The 24,352-nt window shown below is 46.3% G+C and overlaps 1 protein-coding gene across 8 annotated transcripts in view; it reads right to left on the bottom strand.

Annotated features, from left to right (window-relative positions):
- The window catches only part of MYO6 (myosin VI), a 1,279,197-nt gene that overhangs the window by 1,017,502 nt on the left and 237,343 nt on the right, over window positions 1–24,352 (bottom strand). For all 8 annotated transcript variants that reach the window (XM_069606282.1, XM_069606276.1, XM_069606277.1 and 5 more), the window contains exon 4: window positions 3,452–3,525. In XM_069606282.1, coding sequence (XP_069462383.1) covers window positions 3,452–3,525 — 74 coding nt within the window. The remainder of the gene's footprint in view (window positions 1–3,451; window positions 3,526–24,352) is intronic.

Genomic DNA, 24,352 nt, shown 5'->3' with positions numbered 1-24,352 from the left:
CATAATTAAAACAGAGGTGAGCGCTTAACTTTAGATGACACTCTAGTAGGTTCAAGAAAGGGGTAAAAAGAAACAGGAATGGGTTAAACACACCACTCTAAGGTCCAGAACACTTGCAATAGACTCAAAGAAGCACAAAGTCACAGGTGAGCAAAAGTCACTAGGCAGGGCCCACTCTTAGAGTAGCCGGAGCGAAAATGTGCCCAAGATCACACTGTTATTAGGGATTCAAAGTCTTGCAAAGAGTTAGAAAGAGTTTAGAGTGGCTTAAAAAGTTTAGCCAGGGGGTCCCAGGCACTCCCAGGTTCGAAAGCCGGGGGCTAAATCTACCCCGTACAGTCGGTGGCAAGGGAAGCCAGGCGGAACACGGTACCTTAAGCGGAAAGGATCCTCCAGCGGTGGCAGTTGTTCCAGGCAGTGGCAGCAAGGCTCGACGTCGGTCAGGGGAGAAGAAGTTCTCGCTGAAGAGCAGAAGAAGAAGGTCGTTGCACTGCCCGGGAAGAAACCAGCCGCGGAGTCCTCCGGTTAAAGGGTTGTACCGACTTTCGTGGTTGGGGTAAAAAGTGGTGGGGTTCCGGTTGCCGGGGTGCTTGGCACTGGCAAGGCGGCCACGAGATACCTCGAGAAGCGAAAAGAAGGCGAAACTGGTTGTCCCCACCAGTCAAGGGAAGGAGCCACTCCGTTAAGAGTTCTCCTCGGTCGTCGGGAAAAGTGGTGAGACGGTTCAGCAGGGCTCCACCGGGTGGTGTCGTCGAAGCAGGTCGGCTCAGCTCTTCCCTCGTCGGATTCTTGGTCCTGTGGCGACTTCTGAAGTTCCAGTCCCCAAAGCCCTGCTTTTATGCAGCAAACCCCCATTCACCCAGCCTAGCTGTCACTCAAACATGCTAAGTGGTGAGCCGGCCGGCTCACCACTTGGGCCAATCAGGACGGAGTGCGACTTGAGTTACCAAGGTAACTCAGTCCAGGGTGCCTAAATCCCCCTCCACCCCTCCTAAGTACCCCAGACAGAGTGGCACCACTTTGGAGGGCTTCTGTGGAGAAGCCCGCCAAAAGTGGAACAAAGGGCTCCACTTTGGGTCAGAGTTACAGAGGCGAACGCCAACGCCATTTTAGAATCAAGTTTTGGCAAAAAGTCCCAACCGGAGTTATAATAATAAATATATAAACCGGCGGTATGTTTAAGGCTACCGTAAATAAATAATTAAATGTGTTAGCCTAAAACAATGGGAAATCCCATAGGGAAATATTCGCGGTCGAATATAAAAAGTAGTTTCCACTGCCACCAGCCAAAACTCGATCAGGGGGGACGGAGACGTGCCCCCTCGACAAACAGACCCTGGGGCAATCGAATTGCCCCAGCCAGTACGTCCACAATATGATGGTTTGTACTGGTTCTGTTCAGGATTCAAGACTAGCAAAGTCTTTGGTGACTTTACATGCCCTAGGAGACAGTAGTCAGTCCCAGGGTATGGAGTCTATGTTGGGGAGTCCCTAGGACACCCCTGGGTCACGGCACAGAGGGTGCTGTGTAACCCACATCACAAAAATACATGAGGCCCTATGGAGTAAAAGACCCCATAGCCCATTCAACACAAGGTTTAACCAAGAAAACACACTTCAACATGTCCAAGAGTGAGGGTAAAAGAGTCTCACTCTTGGCAGGAGAAAAAAAAGAAACCCCAGAAATCCAGCAAAGCTGCTGGGGGACTCACTAGGTAGGGAAATTCAGCCTAAACAGAGAATTCTCCCTAACACCCAGCATTTTTTATTTCCCTAAATGTCAGAGTTTGCTAAATTATATACATTTCATAGAATTGTTGAAATCTAAATTGTTAAATTTTGCACAGCCCATGTTTCTTTCACAATTGCCACACACACCCATGTCTATCGTTTTTGCAACTGTTTAAAAACTATAAAAAGTGCTGCACTGCATTGACAGACTTGTACTTTGGTTGTAACCAAGAGATGGGGATGCTCCAGCTCCCAGTGGTGGCACTGTATTATTAAAGCGCTCATTATGCAATTCTGCTTCCGTGTCTTCCTATGCCAGGGTTCCTTTTACGCATTATTGTCCCTGGTTTGTTTGTGTTTAATGTCTAATGGTGGACAGCGGCACTATCGGCAAGAAAGTAAGAGATGCTGCTTTGGGAGCACAGCAGAGTGATGCAGGCAATACATAAATCCGTTGAACAAGGGTACATGGCACATGCCAAGATGCAAAGCCTGCAACTACTCTCCTGTCATGTCTCCACCTCCTGCAGTCCTAGGTTTACCTGGTGGTGTTCAACACCTCCTATAAATGACCGGTCCCATGTAAACTGAAGTTCTTCAACTTCTGTCTCATGCAGCACAGAAGAAAGTCTACCCTTTCAGGCCATGGGGTGGGTGGGCACTTGCGGACAGCACAGTCACCACACACTACTAGGGAGAATTATAATGAAATAACCACGGGGAGGTGGCAGGGTCTTAGGGAAGAAATGGGATACGTTATACTATCTGCAGTTTTGGGTGGGGCTAAGCAGACCTGACCAGGCATGACCTTTATAGTTACTAAGGGCCTTCGGATGTCACAAAGATGCAATAACATGTTTTTAGAATATCTTGCTGGTCCTTGCTTTAAGATTGTGGAGAACGAACACTACATATTTACAACATTATACTCGGGTCTAAAAGGGTAAAATCAGCTACAATAGCACATAGATAAAGTAACGTGATGACTACAAAAAGAAAAGTGAAAAACTAAGAAAGAGGGAATCATACAGGCAAAGGAGGGTTGATGCAGAAAGAGAGGGGCACAGAGGAGTATGCAGCACACCAGGAAGCAGAGGGTAGCGGGGCGTTTGACAGACGCAGTGACATGATTTATCATGACATTGCTTGCATGAGCACTACATTGGCTTGTTTGCCTGGGGCAGCAAAGGAACTGCTGTACCCGCCTATGAAGAGGCGAGGGGCCTGCTGCTGTTCCAGCGTTTGACCATTTGGAAGTATTGGGGAGAAAAGGGACTTCATGAAGGGCTGCAAGGATTTTCTCCACCCCATACCTACTTCACACGAATAAAAAAAAAAAGTACACTCCTCATCGAAAGGAAATAATCTCAAAAAGTAAAAGATAAGTGGAGACAATCTGCATATTCAATCAACATTGACTCCTTGCTTTCTGTCTAAGGGGGTAAGACTAACGTCGGAACCCAGGAAAGAGGGTGATGTAAATAAGTGGGTACTGCATGGGTAGCACGCGGTCAAGTACCACAGCAGACTCGGCAGGTTAGGCAAGTCCTCGAAATCCGATATTGAAAGGGGTTATTTTTATTTCAAGAAACACTTTCTGATTTTAGCCATATCATTTGATCAACTTTTTTCACAGGCCACTCGTACACTGCTCAAAGGTTGAGCGACAAAAAGCTAACATTAGAAGCTTTTGTAAGGTTTGACATAGGGTTATACTTACATAGATTTTGTCTTTGCTGTACCGAACTTTGACATTGTGAAGTAGAGTTGCTTCATTCAAGTACATAAGCGAACCTGGAAGAGACAGAGAGGAATGACGCCACCACACTATAACTTGTGAAAAACAAACCATATATTTCACAAACTCTAAAATGACAACAAGGCAAAGCCAAATAGGCGTAGGTTGTGTTTCAATGATAAGTCTGCACTGCACAATTAGAACATCTCAACACGATACAGGGATAATTAAATTAAGTGGGCAATGGGAATGGCGAACACGTGTTGTGCGAGGTGCTGGCACTGTGCGACTGGTGGGATGCGTCCGAATCTGGCACTGATGGCTAAAATGTGTAACTTAGTCATGGGCAGTGTGAGAAGTTGTCAGTCCGAGGGTATGAGAATGTGACTGCGCAGAGGGTAGTGGGAAGATGAAAACACCTGAGCACAGAATGAGGATCTGACCGTGCCGGGCAGTGTGTGGAGCTTACACTTCTTGGCAGTAAAACGGTAGCACTGGAGGTCATGCAGGCAACGTCCCTGTACAATGGTCACACCCGCCATGTAGCATAACCATGCTCACACTGTACAAATGTGGGCGTTTTGGTTAGAAGTGTCCTCTTGCTGCAGAGGATAAGGACTTCTATAGAGTGCTGGTAAAGAGTAACGCTGCTCGAATGCCCCCTTCTGACATCATTTGCCTCACTTCCCCACTTTCCAGCCCACATACAGTCAAAGACTGGATTAATTTATCTAGCAACACCAGACCGTAGATCATCTGAATGTGGCTGCCCTCCCTTGAAGTGACTGCTTACATGGCCCAAAGATTACGTAAGCCTTTGGATAAGGAGGCGTAATATTGAATGAAGGCAGAGTGCCCCAGACCCGAGCTGCCGGGAAAGTAGCAGAGACACCAGAGCTGGATCCGAGGATGCTCAGCTTCATCTCCAAGACGTTGAAGGATGCCCACAAAGGCATGTGCAGAATCTGGAAAGGGTGCCAGGAGACGTTCCTGGATCTGGCAGGTGCGATTGCCAATATCATGGATCTCACAGAGAGCAAAGGATACAGGGGATACTATTGATGCTCAGACTCTCACCAATTGGGCTGAAAGGGTCAGAAAGAAAGAAGGAGGAGCATATTGCTCAATATGGACAATAAATTAGGAGATCTGGAATCCTGTGAGGCAGGAGACTCAGCACAGGGTCTACTGCTCGGAGAGACTTTTTTTTGCAAAGGAGATTAATACATTTGCGCAAACATTCACAGCTCTCGAGAAAGCAGAGTCCTTAATAAGGAAAATATTCCCTAATCGTGTTTTTACCAGGGCCGTTCACTACAGAGGTCGAGTGACCATCGGTTTCAATCGCAGAGATGACCTCAGAGGCCTAGAGCCCAGTACTGGGAGACAAGGCAGCAAGACACCTTTTCCCCCATCCTAAGGGAGAGGAGGCAGACATCGAAGAGAGAGAGGCTACTACTGACATCAGGGAGCAGGAGCAGTAGGGGGGGGGGACAGACCAGCACTTAGAAAACTGGCGCAAACTATCAAGCGATGCTTGGGTTTTACAGACAGTAGTTGTGTTCTGGCTAGAATTAATAGGACTTCCTCTGCAAGCGCAGCGCCTGCGAATAGGGTTTTCTGCCGAGGCAGAAGCGCGTCTGCTAGAGGTAGAGCTATAACAGCTCAGAATGAAGCAATAGAGAGGATTTCTCGACAGGGGGGGGGGGGATTTTACAGCAACATGTTCCTGGTACATATAAAAGTCAGTTGTCATTCATACCACCATTTCAAGATGGAGGAGATTCATCTCCTCCGGGACATACTCAGAAAAGGGGACTGGGTAGTGAGGCTAGATTTCAAAGATGCATATCTTACCATCCCAGGTTTACATCAGCCTTTCTTTCGGTTTCTTCGGAAAGGACAAGCCTGGCAATTCAAATGCCTACCTTTCCGCTCTCAAGAAAAATCAGATCTTAACCACAGCAAATGCATGGAGCTCCTAGGCTTTGTCATAGACACCAACAAAGAGACGCTGGAGCTTCCAACACCCAATCTCAGAGTGGTCAAGAAAGAGTTGAGAGGGGTAATGAGGAAACAGGTTATATTGCTTTTGAGTCTCGAAACAGCAGTGGGGCTGCCAGCATCCTTAATACAGGTGATTTTCCCAGGCCTGTTATACTACAGGGCATTGCAGAGGCTGAAGATCAGGCACCTGCAAGGAGGAATGAGATATCACCAGTTGGCTCCCCTAGACGAAGTGGCCAAGGCAGAGTTGAGATGGTGGCTCCACAACACGGAGGCTTGGAACTGTTGCGCCATCTTCAGTGACGCTCCAGACCTTTTAATAGAGTCTTGCGTGAGCAGGTCAGGCAAGGGCATTCAGTGCGGCCAGAAACCAGCAGGAGATGGTCGCAGGTGGGGTTGGACCTGCACAGCAATTGTCTGGAGCTGCTAGTGGGCTCCTTTGAGGTCAGAGCACTGACAAAAGTCAGGGAAAATTGTTGCATCCTTCTCAGGATGAACAATATCTTGGCAGTCCGCTGCATCAACCACTTGGTGGGGAACAAGGTCCAGGATGTTCGTGGAATTAGCAAAGTGCTTTTGGCACTATTGCCTGGACAACCAGATCTCCATCACGCCAGAGTATCTGCCATTGGCACATAACGTAGTAGTGGACTGGACTTCATTCCCTGTGGGACTCCATTGACTGGAGACTTCACAGGCAGATGTTTCAGAGAATTCGATACCTGTGGGGGCCATTGAATACGGACCTTTACGTGTCCCGCCTGAATGCACAGTTACCCAGGTACTTCAGCTGGAGGTTGGACCTGGGAGTGCTAGGTAAGGACACATTTCTCCAGGATTGGACCGGTGTGACCCACTATGCATTTTCCCGTCATTATGATGGCCAGGACCCTTGCGAAGAGCCACAGGTAGTAATGGTAATAGTGCCTGACTGGAAGTCGCAAACGTGTTTCCAGTACTGAAGGAACTTTCCTCAGATTTCCCAGAGGATGATCCCATCTCAGGAGGATCTGCTCACCGATCCGTCGGGGTGTCCTCATCCTCTGGTGCAGACACAGAGTCTTCGGCTGCTGGCTTGCAGAGTTTCAGGCGATGGTGGAAGGCATGCTAGAACAGGCTGCTCTCTTTATTAGATTGTCCTGGGCACTGTGAGAAACCTGAAGATGTCTCACCCGCTAATTCCCAGGGATCTGTCATCCAGGTGGCCAAGACACTGCCATGACTATTGGATCCAGTTCCTCAGGGTGGACCAGTGCAGGAGGATCACCTGGATGGGGGGGGGGGATTCGGGGAGTGATAGTGGGACACCGAAGGGTGAGGTGCAGTATCCCCTTCCTTATAACACCTTTTCCCCCATCCTACACGGTAGGACACCAGACCCCCCCCCTTTTCCGACACAAACACTTTCTCACTGAAAGTTCATTGTGAACGACAACCGACTAACACCAGAGCCGTATCCCTGACATGTCCCAACACAAGAGTCGGGCAGAGTCAGGCAATTACTGATAATTACACACACCTGACTTCCATCACACTTCCCCACACGGATAAAAGGTGGAACACGAATGCACACTCTGAGCAAGGCAAACACACGAGGAATCAGCAATTCCGAGATGGCAGTTTAAACCAAGTAGAAAGGCTGTGAGATGAGAGAGGATGTCAAGGAGGGAATTACCCTTGCCCTTTTCAACACAGAACTGTGACGATCACAAAGCCTCAAGGAAAAGAAACATAAGACCAGGAATTGCAGCGGACAAAGGGTGTAGCATGTGTAAAAGGTACACGGGGCCCTCCTGCATTGATAGGCAAGGTCAGGGAGAAGCGATTGCCATTGTGGTACGGTCCTTGACTCGGAAAGCAAAGCAACGCCAACGAGTTCAGCACAGCCAGTGAGTTGGAGAAACGGACAGCAGACAGGACTGTGCTCAAGGTTGCAAGCGGAAACATTGTATGAAGAAAGAGAACTTGTGTACAATTGAACTTTGTAAAGCCCAAATAGGTACCAGATACAGAGTGGTCCAGCGTCACGTGGGTGATCACTCGAAAGTCTCTGTTTGGTGCGCCTCCCCGTCCCCCCAAGCGGGGGAAAAATTATTGAACTGTGAAATCTAAGTGGTCCTGCAGCAGGTTACATTGAATCCTGTGCACATTCAGAAGTCTTCAATGGTCTGTAAACTGAAATTGGTCTGAGCCCGGCTGCAGGGGACCAAGTGTAGAAAAGGGGTCCGAGCCCAGAAGAGGGGGATCCTGTGTGAACAGTAACACACCTGAGATGAATGTTGTGGCAAATGTGAACCCGACTGAGGGATGCCTACAGATTGAAGTTGGTCTGAACCTGACTGAGGGAAGCCAACGGTGAGAGAAGGACCGGAGCCCGGCTGAGGGGGATCCAGTGTGAAGAGTAATTTGATCGAAGTGAAGTTTGGAAAAATGAACTTTTCTTTGATGTTTATGGTACATCAGGTCCGTTGAGGCAAGAGACTTTGCACAAAAGAGACTTGGGCACAGAAGGCCCTGATGTTGGTGAACTCTGACCTCGTGCCAGAGAAGCCCAGGAGTGTGCTGTGCTTGAGTGACCCTCCTTGTCCCATGCTAAAAACGTGGGGAAGGGAGGCCAAAGGCCTAAACATCCTGACTTATCATTTTGTTAACACTTCTTTCTTTTAGTGAACATTGTCCCATACTATTTTGTAGCATAGCAGCAAGGACTCGCAATCGTTATTTTTTAGCATAGGCCCTTTTTATTGGACCAGACTCCACTAGGACTGTATTATTATTATTATTATTATTTGATGGTCGTAGCTTGCTCCCATCTTAGATTTAGGTTTAGATAGGGTTTTTCTTTCCACACCCCTGATAAAGTTCAATACATACCCTTGACCTGTGATCATTTTTTAAAAAACTGTTTTTATTACATTTTCATAGTAAACATAACAATGCAATAACAACTGAGGGCATTGTGCCTCCCCTTCCCTTCTCTTCTTCCAGCTATACAGAAAATTCTTGTTTAGCACATCAATAGCCGCAGACTATGTGAATGGTAAGCTACCCATGGGTTCAAAGAGTCGACTCTGTTTCACAGTACTGAACCCCATCGCCCTTTGTGGGGGTTATAAACATTCAGACACCTCCATTGTACGTTTTTCACCAGGTCTGAGCATGAATGGGGTAATCCCCTGCGGGCTCCCAGTCTTCCTGTCTGCAGGGGAGTGGCTCTGTTGGAAGAATTCAGTGATTGCTTGGCGAATATCTTCCCAGAATGCTTTGTCCTCTAGGGCTCAGGCTCGGAACCTCCAACGGGGTTGCTTGGAAAAGGTGATCGGGCCAGTAAACTGTACCAGGGCCAGGGAGTGGTCAGAAAGGGTACGGGGTAATATCTGTGCCCTATGGGACACCCAGGCCAGTTACAGCGACACATGAACATAGTCTTTTCTGGAGGAACTACCATGTACACTCGAATGAAAGGTGAATTCACGTGTTTTGGGATGGAGGAGACATAATACATCGACCAGGGCGTAATCTGCAGCGATGGAGGACCATTTACGGGCCGCCCGGGAGTTAGTCGACTATGTAGACGAGGATCTGTCCAGCGTCAGGGACAAGGCTAAGTTAAAATCTCCCGCCCACACTACCTTATAACCCGGAGCAGGTCTGGAAAAACTCCAGGCAGTCATAGTTGGGGCCATATATGTTTGGAAAAAGGACGGACCATCCTGCAATCTCCCCGGCGACCAGGACAAAACGACCCTCCTCATCAGTCACTGTGTTGTGCAATTTGAAATCCAGAGATCAGTGAATGTAAATCGCAACCCGTCAGGAGTGCATAGAGTAGGATGAGCCATATCTGTGGATTCCCATCCCGTGAGAGCAGGGAGGACATTCCCCTTCCCCAAGTGGATTTCTTGTAGACAGAGAACGTTAGCATAGTGATTTCTGAGATAGTTTGAAATTAAGTGAGTCTTTTCCTGATTGGTAAATCCCTGTATGTTCCATTTTACCAGGGTAATAACCGTATTAGAGGGAGTAGGTGCCCCCTGTGAGAAAGTTATGTTATGTCAGGACAGTCTTCCCTAGGGGGAGACCTTTCCCATGGGGCCAGGGAGGTGTGTCCACATTATAATAATCCCCCTGGGGGGGGGGAGCACCGAGGGAGAAGCACATGGCGAGGGAAGTCCCTTATGGAATTAGGGACGATCATGCTCAGGTAATGCGGTATTCTTCTGCATAGAATACCCCAAGCTCTTCTCCAGTACCAAATCCCCCCCCCCCTTTGTAGAGACAACTAATATACTCTGCTGTAAGGTTTACCATCTTTACACACTTGACAAACCTGGTACCCAAGAGAGAGGATCTGGGACCTGAAAGTGAATCAAAACTAGTTACTCACTTGGCAGGAGAGTGAACCAAGGGGGAGTAACACCACTGTGCGAGTCTTGGACCCGCAACCATATCACAGAAACCAAGTTCTAAAGTCAAGAAGGTAGGGGGCCCTGTGAAAGAGAATTGTTTTTGAGAATCACCCAATTTGACAAGGGAAGGCACCAAACTACCTTTGTGAGTCTGGGACTCGCACCCACATAGACGATTATTTACATTTGATGGGAATCTCTCAGTTTGGGAAGGGAAGATGCCAAACCACCTTTGAGATTCTGGGACTCGCACCCACATAGAACATAGGAAACCAGGGGGACTCAAAGCTATAACCAATACTCTAACACAAGTATATGCTGTTCATCACTGTCAGGCCTACAATTTCCCATAAATTTAAAATATTTCCTTCTGAAAGAGCACATTAAAAACCATTTGGAACAACTGAAGACTGCTTGATGAACGGTTTTGAATAAGTCATAAGCACTGCATAGCTTAATAACTCTCTAACCCATTGATTTACAGGCTACCAGGCCTTAACTCAAGAGAAAAGACCCTATGCAAGTAAGGTTTGGTCACATCCCAAAAGGGGTTACCCAGTGGACCTACGTGGTCATATGCCTTCTGCATGAGACCAAAAGCAACACTGGAGCTGTTTTGGCTTTAATGGGTACCATCAGTGAGTTGTAGCTTGAGTGTAGGCACTATATCCCTGAAGAGTGAGGTGGGCACGACAGACCTTGCAGCAGGAACCAGTGAGCCATGCACTCTAATTGCAGAGAAACCCTCAATTCCCATAGACATTATCTCCATGCCCCGCCTAACCAGAGTGGAAGTGTTGAAACCCCTACTAAGTATACCAGCGAGACACTGGGTTACCTGCAACCCTACTAGACCAAGTACCGGGACCTACAGGTTTCCGCATCCTGGCACCTTTTGCTTATATCGCTCCAAGGTAGGAATACCGATTTTCGCTGTATATAAAACCTTTGTCCCCATAGGCACCTCATACTGACAATGCATAATAAAGAGTTGAAAGCAATACTGATGTGTCACATTGCATTCATAATAATAATAATAATTAATTTCGCATTTATATAGCGCTACGAACCCTCGGGTATCTGCTGCTTATTATTACCCACGGTGTGTGGTGCTCATTTATCGACCTCAGAAGGATGAAAGGCTGAGTTTGGCCCTGCCGGGATTACGAACCTGCGTTAGCAGGCTCTGCATGGATGTCAAAGCGAGCGCTCTACTCGCTGTGCTACTTGACGGGCACATTTCATAAAAATAAAGTTCACGTGAAACCATACGCTGAGCCAGCACATGGATTTTTATTATATATTTCCATTGCTCCAAAGGGTTTCCCTGAATGTTATCATGGAGTTTCGGGGGATGGAGGTCAGGAATCGGCATTCATTACACTACTCAATATGTAAAAGAGCTTCGAGCGTCTGATACCCAGGTATTCTTCCCTGAACTCTGCAAATATTTTCATATGAAAGGAAATCAGGCGCAATCCCTCACTTGGCAACTGCCTTAGCCTCGCCAAACAAAGTGTAATTAGGCAATTCCACGGGTCCTTCCCAGTTAGTCATTTTTTGTCTCTAATTCTAAGCCAGTTTTGGCCACGCAATGCCGGAGGTTTCGATGATCACAATGGAACTAGGCGTAACCATTCGTTTCATCACAGATCATTCTATTTTACGAAGGACATTTGCAAAGCCTTTACAAAGAAGAGCAGAATCTTGCTAAGGCATCTGACCAAGGAGCGGTACAACAGGGCGTGCTTTCATGCTTGAAAGTCCAGAGAGAGGCAAAGCCGTGTGTGGCGCAGCAAGTCTTACTAGGACGCACGCGTCGCCACGTCAACGCTGGCTCGACCCAACACCAGATTTGACATTCGCCATTTATAGAAAAACGAACGGAACTTTTAACTGTGCATATTTCTTTTTTTTTATTTAACGTTGCTCTCACAAACAACGTGTTCATTTGTGTACGTTTTATTTTCTGTTCCATCCACAGCTGATCATTATAATGAATAAGCCCCCTTTCTTGCTAGTTGCCACATGTTTACTCCCACCATATCAGAAATGCTTTTATGCAGCACATGACGCTGGGTTTTTCGGTGTAAAAAATTGGCAACACAAGCATGCAGCCCTTCCAGCGTTTCCCACTTCAGTTGTATTTTTCTTTTTTGCCCGAGCATCTAAACACTACTTACATAGATGGTACCCAACAAACACAAGGAGAAGCGCCAATGGAAATATTGCAAGCGAGCAACACCGCTGTGCCACAGTTTACAGATTGCATGCACTCCATCGTTGTCTAGATTGCAAATTGTACGATTTCTACTGGCAGAACAAGGATTGAGTGGCAATACCGTGACAACATTGGAGGAATTGGCTCGGATGTTGAGAGTTTGGGATGGGATTTAGGAGGGTAGTTTTCAAAGCTTTCTGAAGGGATCTCCACTGCAGTGTATGTAGGGTGTTTCAGTGAAGGGCTTCTGGGAGCACCAGCCTTAATCTAAAGGTTCAGCTCAAGGATTTAATTGCAATGCAGTGCTGGCCTAGTGGTGTTTGGTGGAATGGAATGAGCTGGAGTGAGAGTTTACGTATGGAGACAGACAATGGAAGTGCTAGTATCGGTCTTCCAAAGCGTAGTAGACCTGGATGTCGGTTCCAGAAGAGCATGGGCAAGCCACAGAGGTCATCAATGACCCCTGCAGATTTAATGAAGCAAGAATCACTGACTAACCCTGGTCTGTCTGCCTGGAATATTTGTATGTCCTGGAAAACGGATCTTGGGATGCAGCCTTCTATCCGGTAGACTGGAAGGACTGGGATGGAGGGTGATGCATTAATGTTGGTCTGAATAAGAATATGTTTTTGAATACATTGGGCCTCATTACGAGTTTGGAGGTAACCATGCCCTTTATAAGGGCATGGCTGCCTCCATACTCGGGTCCGGGTTCCCTGAATGGGGAAATACAGGGCCATTCTGACTTTGGAGGTCCCGGTATTTCCCCATTCCGGGAACCCGGACCATCCTCATTCCCATTTGAGCCCCCATAGGGCTCAATGGCAATGGGGAGCATGCTAACAGGCCCGTTAATGACGGGCCCGTTGTTAGCATGCTGGCCCGCTCGCGGGACCCGCAAGGGGACCTCGTAATAGGGCGATACAGGGTTAATGGCTCCGGCGCCTTTACCAGCGCCGTTAACCCCTTACCGCCCACCTCGTAATGAGGCTGATTTTTTTTTATGAGAAACAGAAACATTTGAGGTTCTATGCAGCATTTGTTCCACATATGCACACCCTGCACAGGTTTGGCTGACTGGTCTGCACATTAGACGGAGGGGTAGCCTAACTCTCGCTTGCTTTTGTTCTCGTTATAGCTCCCTTATTTTCGAGTGACGCCCCCGTAAACAAGAAATTAAGGGGAAGACCCATTTTGTTATAAAAGGGCCCTTACCCGTACATCAGTCCAAGGCGGGAAAATCGTACCATAAAATGAGGTAATAATAGCACCCGTTATGAGAGTGCTTAAAAGCAGAAGGAACCTGGCAGTAAAAGCACTATATAAGAACATCCATTAATATCAGTGTTATTAAGAACATACATTATATTATCTGTGCTGGTCACCCTTTTAATACACAAGTTAGCGCTATCAACAAATCACTTATATAATAAAGATGAGTTTATCCTACCAGTGCAGTTGTAATCAAACTTTTTTAATGCATACTAAAAATAATGTTGTTGGCAGCTCCCCTTAAGGCCAAATCGGCTTACATTTTCTATTAAAAGCAGTCACCGTGCTCTTTTTTTTGAAGAGACTAATGCCCCCGCAAGACCATCGTTCAGGCCCTCCTGGGGGGGAGGCATACCCCATAATTTAAAGATCATGTAGCGAACCAACAGCACTGATGAGTGGGAGAATGGGACATCTACAGCAATTCTAGTTGTACCCAACGTGGTAATTCTTATGAATGCCAAATATGCAAGAAATAAAATAACGGTCACGTGCCAGGCCCGGCTCCAGCAGGGGGGCCAGGCCCCCCCAGAGCCAGCCTCTGGCCCCCCCTAGAAAGGTGGCCATGTCAGTGGTGTTATACACCACTGGTAACCAAGGGAGTGGGGGGTGGATGTCACTCTAAACATTCAGCAGTAACCTCAGAGACATCATTCGGAAAGGCTTAATTTCAGGAGGCCCAGCCAGGATTTGTTTTCTTGCCCTAGACAATGATTTATGACCCACAGCCATAAAAGTACAACTGACCAGGGAGATGGGAGGGCCAGTCACACCTCTAAGTGAGGTAGCACAATTATTCAAGCAGGGTGCCTACAACTTTTTTCTGAAACCTAAAATCACAATGTTGGTTTCTGTAATTTAAAGTGTGTTTATATTTTGTGGGAATATAGTGTTTTTTCACATCATGCTTAATAAAATGGTTAACTATATCAAACAATAAATGACAGGTAATGTTGCTTGAAGACAGATTTCTGCAGAGGGTGCGTCAACTGACTGGGGGCACTGACAAATTCCATTCAAAATATATATTCTGCTACATTAACTACTTGTGTATAAGTGAAAACATAAGGTTGGTAGTAACAAAAATGTAATTCTGTAGGGGAGACTCTAGTAAAATCAAAAAGTGATAGATGCAAGGCTTTGAATTAAAAATGTCCACTTCCGTTGCTCTTCGCAACATTCCATGCCATAATTCTGTAGTATGTCTGTGCGATTAGAGAAGGGGACAAGCCATTAGCAAATGGCTTTTGGTGCTGCCACCAAAAGGTGCAGTTCAATCTGAATTGCCAGGCCATGTTCCCTCTCCACTAAAACAAACGCAACCACACACATTTTTAGGCCCTGTGGTCTAGCAGTTTGGGAATGGCTTTTGACATTAGTGACCGAGCTAAGGCTGATATGCAAACAATGGTATGGACGCTGGCCAGAACAATGACAGGGGTTCCAATTTATTCAGAGACTTTTTACCTATTAAATACAACCAGAACGCAGTATGTGGAACACAGATAGGATGGCAATAAAATGTGAGGAGAAACACATCCTATGGGTGTGTCTGGTCCTTTACCCACCTAACGACTAGCCATGGCTATGTCAATGCCTCACCACCAAAACCTAACCTTTCTAGAACTTTTTGAGCAAGCTCTATCACAATGTAACACCAAACGTGTTGGTGTATAGGGCCTGCCAGTGTTCTATCTAAGCATTCTTTTGAGTGTTTAATTACTTAATTGCCTCTTTAAATGAGCTACTGTTGTAGTACAATTATCTTTATGTTTTCAGCCAGTTGATTTTATAAGCAATACATTTGCCAATGCCTCTGTGACTTGCACTGAAGTCCTGTCTTAAACAAGCAATCACAAACCCAACGGTTTTGGCTTTTGTATAGGTATTAGCAGGCATTTGCCAGGCAATGCCATCATATGCCGAGTTACTGGCACCATTTTCCAGCAGTTCCATTTTATGGCAGGTGGTACCCTTATGGCAGTGCCTATCCATGCCTAATCAAAAGCCCAAGCTGTGGGCTTTGCCAATGCATGTTGGCTTCCGTTTGTCACCCTAAGTAAATGTGTATATGCCCAGATGTGGGTGTCTTGCTTGCTACGCCTAGGGAATCAAGCTGCACCTCACTGAGCTGGTGCAAACAAGGTTTTACCTGAAAATAAGGCTAGGTTGGCAAGTATTGACCAGTTTCAGATCTTCTCATGCATACTTACCAGTGGGGCTCTGACCTAAATAGAATGCATCTTTGTTTGGAAGTCTATTCTACTCTGACAGAACGTTTCATTATTCAAACTGATAAGTACTGACTTGATAACCTCATTCTGTTTGAGTAACTTTACAGTGTTTGCATGCAAACAGAATGTGCGTTGTGGGGTTTGTTTGGAAAGTAAGATGTAAATCCTGGGTGCTGGGTGTTTAGGCAGTGCCGATAGTGAAACATGAACACCCGTAAAATAACAAAAAAGAAGAGCGTTTTCTATAATCTTGTGTGCAAAGTATAAAAGGTGTACATCTTTTATAACTAAAAGCAGTATTTAACTATTTCTAAATAGTGCAATCAGAGGTGGATTTAACATTTGGACAAGGGACACATGCCAATGCCCCCCATGATCCCACTGCTCTACTCTCTCCCCTCAAATACAAACAGCCAGGGCTGATCAGGCCCTACCAGTGAGATCCTATCTTTTTAACGTGTCTCAGAGGAAGATTATTTACAACAGGAAGTGATTAGAGATGGGAAAAGGTAAAAAGGCAGTGACCATTGCTGTGGCACTTTACATGCATTTCATTTCACTTTGTGTATGTATAAGATTTTTTGTAAGTTCTCATTAATTGTTATGCTGGAGCTTGTAGGCTTCTATTCAGGATGGGGAAAATTACGTTACAGTCATAGGGGATCTTTTTCCAGGTCAAGTGGAAGAAGTGGCGCTAAATGCATGTAACTCCACTTTTTTTGAGCTGCATGATTTTGTATGATTTGACAGGTGAAGCAGATCGGACTTTACAAGGTCCCCCTACCAAATCGGATTGGTATTCCACCAGCATGTATTTTTACGTTGACAGAAAACCAATTGATTCCTATGGGACCTGCTTGACTTTTACACCTGGAATAAAAGCGGGCAGAGTCCAAACAAATCCCTTGTGGATGGCTCCCACAATCGTTCATTGTAGAAGTGATTTGCACTTTTCCAGACAAGTAGTGGTAAAGTAAAGAGCAAAGGTGATTTTCGGCTTTGTGTTTTACTCTTTACTCGTCCAGCACTTGGTGGAAACAATTAAAATTAATGAATGGCCCCTTTTGCAAAAAAGTGCAAACACGAGAATTCTGATCTGTGCAATTTAGGATTCAAAACAAAATGCCCCCCCCCACCACCCCAATCTTTTCATCAACATGTTTCCACAATGATGAATACATTGTCAGGCTGGTGTATCATGTGGCTTGTGCATTTTGAAAAGTGATCTGTATAAAATGTAGTATTATTTTAGGTATTCAAAGCCAAACTTCAACACATCTTTGTACCAACTTGAGTTCGGAAGATGTGTGGTGAAGTAGCTACATTTCCAGCTAGGCTCAAATTATGGCTTTAACACTTGACCAAAGTGTGTCATCCTGGGCATATTTTTTAATTTCACTATGCCTTATCTGTTAAAATTAGGTGCCCCTAGAAGTGATTCAGTTCGCATTATAAGCTATTCCAAAAAGCCTCACTCATGGTTTAATAGATGGGCAGCACAGGGATTAGGACACACACACATCTAACTTTGAAAATAGCCGGGCCACATTTATTGAACACAATTGTATAATTCAATAGGAAATCAAAGTAAACACATCAAACAAAGAATCATCATGGACAATTGCATATTATATAACCAGTATGTAAACAGTATGTAAACAGTATGTACCAAACAATGATGTACAGGTGGACACCCCACAATGAGCGATACGAGGTGGCCACAAACCCCTCAACCAGCCCTGTCTGCCTCCTGATGAAGCCCTTACAGCCCTAGCACTCTGTTGCACTCTCAATTCAATTAAAATGTGCTTCAAAAAGGCAACAGAAAAGAACATTTTGTGTTTAAAATGTAATTTTGGACATGAACCACTGATGGGAGACATTCAGATTGGGACTACTGTAGGGGTTCAGCAGGAAAGGAGGGGGGGTTGTGGAATGGGTGGGTGAAGGTAGGATTGTTTACATGTGTATGGTATTGGAGGATATGTTGTTGTGCTCGAAATATTGTTAAGATCAACAAGACTACATGTATTGATTGGACATGGTATGTTCTGTTCTTGGAATTTAAAGAAGTTGGAAAAAAATGTAATTTTGTAGGAAACAAAATATACCATTCCTTGCTTCAGTATTCTGGGTGGGGGGGTCTATCTTTCACAAGAAGGAGGGACCACAAGCATCTAATCAAGGGCCTGCCGGGAGTAGCCACCGTACTCATGTTAAGTCCATTTAAAAGCACTACAGACGAAGAACAGAGTGGAGGGTGTGTAGTGGAGGATGCAGGGCAGCAAAACCAGCACCCATAAGCCTAAATCTCTGAAGTGGAGGGCCTGCGCCATCCAGGGCCCCCCAGCACCAAAAGCCAACTAAAATGCAGTACTACCACAGGGATAATTGAGGCACTGAAGGTATGCTCAGGTGTGGGTGGCCTTCAGTATTTAGGTTGACTGCTGGGATTGGACACTGGAGCGCACTGGACCATAAGTCATTGGGGCCTGGCAGTAGCAGCCTTTGGGGTGCTGGTGGCTTAGTGGAGACTGGCTTTCAATTTCAGGGCTCCCATGAAAATAAACTGCACACATATTCCCACTGTCCTGCACCCCCAATGTTTGCGGCAGTTTCCTACAAATGGTAACAAATGGTAGCAGGGTGATCCCATGTAACATAGGGCGACAGCTCAGTTTACTGGGCTACCTGCTTTTTGTATATCCACAACACTGTGTTGTGGAAACTAAATTCCTCAATGGCCAGGGTAGCTAAACAATTTATAAATAGTCAAGTTTGCAAAGAACCTTGCAGGTTTTTTGCTTGAGGGGGATGAGTGATGGGAAGGGATAGCGAAGTGTGTTAAAATAAAATATAAAAGCCGAAGTGGTAACAAACAAAAGAACATCTACAGAGAAGCGAGCAGAGCGCTCTAAAATCAGTTTGCGAAGCACAAACCTCACGTCACATGGCTGAGTTTGTGCCCCCTTCTGTGGCATCTTGAAGAAATGCTTGTAAACCTTTGCATATCTTTTTTCACTTTATCTGTTTTTCTATTTAATGATAATGAGGTGTTATTCATCCAAAGTGCTCTACAGAGCACATATTTACATACAATATCACCCAACCGAAAATTGGTATTATCGACCTCGGAAGGATGAAAGGCTGAGTTGGCCCCACCGGGATTCGAACCTGCGACCTGCAGATCACGGTTAGATTGCAGCAGCGTGCACTCAATCCCCTGAGCTATTTTACCGGCTTATCTATGGTGCATCATAACACACTCTGACCTCCTAAAATAAAAACGAACAACAACTTTACCGACCCGCCCATTGCCAGTAATATGAAATTAACCAAGCGCAGGAGCGGCCTCCAGAGCCCATCATCTTCCTCCAATCCAAACAGCACCGTATTGGATCTAGTTGTCGATCAAATCCTTCCACCCCTTTGACCAAGCCCAGGACTTCCTTCCAAAAGGCTTGCACCTTACTACTGGACCACCAAATATACCAATAAGTAGCTCTGTGAGCACAGCCCGGCCAAAACATCGGATCTACTGCGGGGAACATCTTGGACAACCGCACCAAGTCATACTGCCATCTGTGTAGTAACTTTATTCTGTGTACCTTTGCCATTCAAATTTTATTCAAAGAGAACAACAATACGCGGACATTCAGACATACGTCCCACAACTCATTAGCCCCACAGACCTGACCACCCGCCAAGTCAAAGGCCAAACAATGCACATAGAATTCAAGACAATCCCATTACATTCCATCCCCCACCTAATGATCAGAACCAACCACCTATAAGCCAATCATGAAGAGAGAACACCAGCGCGTTGCACAATCGGACTTAAAAAAAAGAAATAAATAAAACATCTGGTATGAGATAAGCATCGGGTCACCGAAGAACCCAATAAAGGCGGGTACTCCTGCTGGCTTGCCCATATAATCTTGAAATCAAAAGCTTAGAGCAACTACATGAACGCTGCAGAACCAAATCAACAAAACAGCAACATCAGCGAAAGCATCACCCAGTCAGAATTACACACAGACCAGTGGAATAAGAACATTCAAAAACCCCCACTACATTCATGCAGGTCCCTCTGAGTCTCTGCTTCTCTCTCGTCTGTCCATAGAAGGCCTCCTACGATCCTTGCGCCAGCTCGTCCTAGAGCGCACTTTAGACCAGTCCTTTTCAGGGGCATTAAGCATTCCGGTAGTTGAAGATCAACCAGCACGTGGAATCTTTAGCACTTTCAGTGCCGCAGCAAGGGACACAAATTGGTGCTTGACACCTTCATAGTTGGACATAATGCGGAATGGGCACCCCATCTGCACTGGATGTACATCATCCTAACACAAAAGGACAGGCAATGGAGTTCATCGGCCATTGAGTGAGCGGTCTCATATGACAACGCCTCTGGATTGTCCTGTGTTCCTTACAACTCCCTCCTACCCTACCTCCTGCACTTCTCTAATCTTATATCTTTCATTCTTCTCTCTAACAGCTTCTCGCCTCCTCTCTTACTTCTGCTTCTACCTCCACTCCTACCTCCTACTCCCTCTCACACCTTGGTCCCTCCCTACTCTCGCCTCACCTCAGCAATATTGTAAATTGTTCCTTGTACTGTTTTCTGGTTGTGATTCAACTGTTATTTAATGCTTGTTGTTTTTTTCTTGTTCATCTTCTAAAGCACTTTGGATTAAAGCGCTATATAAATTTAATAAAATAAAATAAATATCTGCAATTCAACTCCTCTGAACGTTATGCTGCGCTGCTCCCTGGTTTTCTGAAAGATAAGTTCCTTAGTCTGGAATAAGTGAATCCTGGACAGCGCATCTCAGAGGAGATGTTGGCATTGCTGGAAGCTGGAATAACCTCTTAATGTGTATGATCCAATGTGAGATCCACTTATTCATCTCCCCCAATATGTTGCGAAAGATCATGCACATATGCCTCCAAGTCTCCATCGAACACCTCTCGGGGGATTCCACAAATCCGGACGTTATTTCTTCTAGAGAGGTTCTCTCCATCTTACAATCGCTCATCCCTGACCGCGTTATGCATCTCCAACGCTGCCACTCTCTGTTCAAGCTGATCAATTGGCCTGAAAGCGGTTTCCAGTCACCCAGCCAATGTTCCACCTGTTGAACGTGATCAGCTGGTTCCTGGAAAGACCCTTTCAGCTCCTGGAGGGTAGATGCCATTTCCTTTTGGCATGATTTGAGCAGTTGCGTAATTATCCCTTAGTAGCTGGTTGTGAATTATGGTCCAGTGCAGGGATCTGGTCCATGCCTGAGGACCCAGATGGGGTTGACCTGGAGGGTTGCAACACATCTTTAATAGAGGCTGTAGACTTATCTTTAGATGTACTGGTCTTCATAGGAAGGTATTCGTCTACACACCAGTCCAGACCAAGAGTATACAAACCGCTGTTCAGAAGGAAGGAAACTCCAAAGATAAACCGGGAGTGCAATATTAAGAACAGCTGGGCAGCTGAACTGCAACGTAGGGACCACTAAAAAGAAAGGTAACCCATTACCACTAAGAGGTGATACCAGTCATGCTGTGAATGTTCCACCAAGCAGGGGAGCGTTAGGTTATAATGACAATCAGCCTGCAGAGAGAGTGGTCCATTGGGTCCCTCAAGCCAAGAAGACAGTACCAATAGAGTCCCAGGTAGAGGGAAACAAACTGCTCAGGCCTCAGCCTCCAACTAGAATAGCATGCAACTCAAGTGCAGTAAAAGATGTTTACCAGGGCCTCCAAGCCTCAGACTGTTCACCAACCTGCAGAGATGCATAATATTGCAGGAAAAGACAGACCAGTGCCCAGGATCCACTCTGTCCACAAGAGCACTGGAGCAGGTGTGGAGGAGCGGTTCAGGCACCACACACTGGATTCCAGCCACACCGTCCAGTCAGCAAGACCCTGGGAGCCCCGCAAAAACAGCAAGGTACAGCTGCGTTGTGCAGTCCTCTGTCGTAAGACTGCAGCCACCCAGGACCTCCACTAACAGGGCAGCTCCAGCGCCGGGTGAGGATCGATGAGCACGTTGCAGCCGGAAGTGCTCAGCTCAGCGAGACGCTGCAGCATCTGCAAATGCTGGCCATGCGCCTACGCAGCCATGGCAGAGGACTCGGCAGCACAAGGGTAAGGCACACCAAAATAAAACCGATGTCACTGTGGTTCTCTGAAGGGCAGCTGATGCGGCATAATTTCAGGGGTGAGACACCCTGGCATGTCCATCTCTGCACAGCCCTTCATTAGGACATGGCCACCATGTCAGCCAAGCTCCGATCACAGCTGATCACCAATTCTGCTGAAACTAGAGCAGGCTCCTTAGCAGCACTCCGACAGCACAGCCTGTTGCTGCAGAGGCCAAAAGCACCTTACTGCATCCACAAAGTTGCTTGATTCATGGCAGGGCTACGGAGCTTGTTTATCTTCCGACTCCATTAGCTGCCGGTCAGGCCACGCCCCCCATTCCATGCATCTTATACTGACATGCTATAGACGTCTTGAATGCCCCTATACACATTGCGCCCCAGTAGTCTGTGCCAATATCTTTTCCTAAATCTCGCTCCCATTTGAGCCTAACCTGCTCCGTTCTGCCTCCCTGTGCCGTCAGCAATGCCCCATAGAGAGCAGAGATCAAACCCCTATTCCCCAGCACGCATCAAGAATTTTCTCTAGCCATGGTAATTCCCGCTTCACCATAGCTCTCCACTTATCCACCGCTACAACTCCCATAAACTGTAGGGATAAAAACACAAAGTTTACCTATACCCAATGCTTTCTCCAGCTCCTATATAGAAATATACCTTCCCTTGACCCAGAGTTAACCCACTCTCTCCAACCCCACCTCGTACCATGCCTATAATCTCAACGGTTTAGGCAAGTCGTCCCTCAGCGGGGTGCCCAGAGGTTACTCAATGATAATGGCCATGGCCATGTTGTCATGCCTTGTATTCCAGGGTTCCGTCTCAAAATATTCCACAGTGTACCCAAAATCCTGTGTTCCTAATCCATCTGGGGAGTTTACTACATGGAACCCATGACCACTCTCCTACCGTAACCGGTCGTAGTCTAAGGTTTTCCAGGTAGATACATTGCTTTTGAGAATCCACCCATAGATGGGGGATCAGTACTCACAACTGTACCACCCTATAGATTGTGGGCAGATCCAGTAAACCTACCCCTCCCTTTTCTCTTGGCAAAATCAGCGCACTACACGCCACCCTTTGCTTCTTCCTCTGCCATAAAAAGCACAGCATTGTTGGGATACACATGCAGCTCCCATGCATGGGCAAACAATTAAGACTAAGGAAAATCTATTAGCGCACGAGAAAGCAAAGGTGCGGGGCAGCAGAGGCGAGGGGATCGCAGTTGGGATCTGGTTATATGATAAGTTTACATATGAAAATATGGAGTAGGTAACAAATGTATTTTTACAGTAGTTCTAGAAACCTAGGTAGGCCCAGGTATAGGGCATGAGTGATTTTGTGTAGCAGTAGTGAAATGTAATGTGTAATGACGATGGTGCTGACACAGGGCCGGGATATGGGAAATATTGAAGCTTTGCCATATCGGTACTAAGGCCTAGCATTTTGTATTCCCTGTTCGAAGTGTAGTAGTGTGGCATAATTAAGAGTTTGAATTATTTTCCCTTTCCCAAGCCCCAGAAGTGAAGCTGAGAACAGTGGCATTCATGCCAAATAGATAATGGTTTAATTGCATACAGCTGTGGGCCTGTGGAAAAAGAGTGGAATGTGAACAGCAGAGCGAGGGTAAGGCTGCAGCCTTCCCAAAGGACATCCATGGGAGTCAGGTAAGAGGTCTCAAGCTGCCAACATGCTCTGTTTGGATTTAGGGCACTAGCGCTCCCTGCGACAATGGCCATCCTATATGTGGCTTGATTCATATTTAAAAAGAGTGGTAGATCATTGTATGATTAAATGTATAGTTTACACTTTTGTGACGAATGGGTTTTTCATTTAAATGGTACACACGGTCCTTAGTGACCTGTTAGTTGAGTACGTAGCACCAGGGGTGTTACCCCAGTGATACTAATCCATCCTATTTCAACTACCAGGCAGCTGGAAAATATAGTACAAACATTCCATCAGAATTGGGCTGATTAATACGGCCCTCGAGAAAGAAAGGAGGTGTACTGCGGGTGGGCAACTATAAGCGAGGAGCATAACATCCTGTGAATTGTGATACGAAGAGCAAGAGGTGATGCCAAGAAATCTAGTCCAGAGCTGGGGATGCATTGCTGGGGCACCTGCATGTCTGGTATCAAGAGGAGCGCACTATTATTTCAAAGGGGCAATTTGACCTCAGTTGTCCACTGAGTTCATGCCAATGACCAGGTGCATACGACGTGACTAGGCCAGGGGGGAGGAGGGGCGGGGGATCGGGAAACATCCCAGGTAACTTGCCAATCCAATACTCTTGCTCTACATCACAGCGCCAAGCTAAGTCCTGTAACCATTTAGCAATGGTTGGTGCATCGAGAACAGGAGGCAGAAGAAAGTGGGTCTCTTTCTCAGTTTCAAGCAACAGCTCGTCAGGAAACGGGTCAGGATACAATTACCAGCCCGTAGTGTTCAACCAGTTTAGAGAACCCCTGACGCCCCCGGTGTTCATGCCTTTTTTAGGCAGAGGCAGACAAGGAGGAGGATGGGGGCCAACAATATGGAATATGCCACCATACGGAAACCGGTGACGACAAAGACGACGCCGCAGG

Source organism: Ambystoma mexicanum, chromosome 4p (genome assembly GCF_040938575.1).
Source record: "Ambystoma mexicanum isolate Mex_15411 chromosome 4p, UKY_AmexF1_1, whole genome shotgun sequence".
Classification (NCBI taxonomy): domain Eukaryota; kingdom Metazoa; phylum Chordata; class Amphibia; order Caudata; family Ambystomatidae; genus Ambystoma; species Ambystoma mexicanum.
This window is presented reverse-complemented; position numbering and strand designations above follow the sequence as displayed.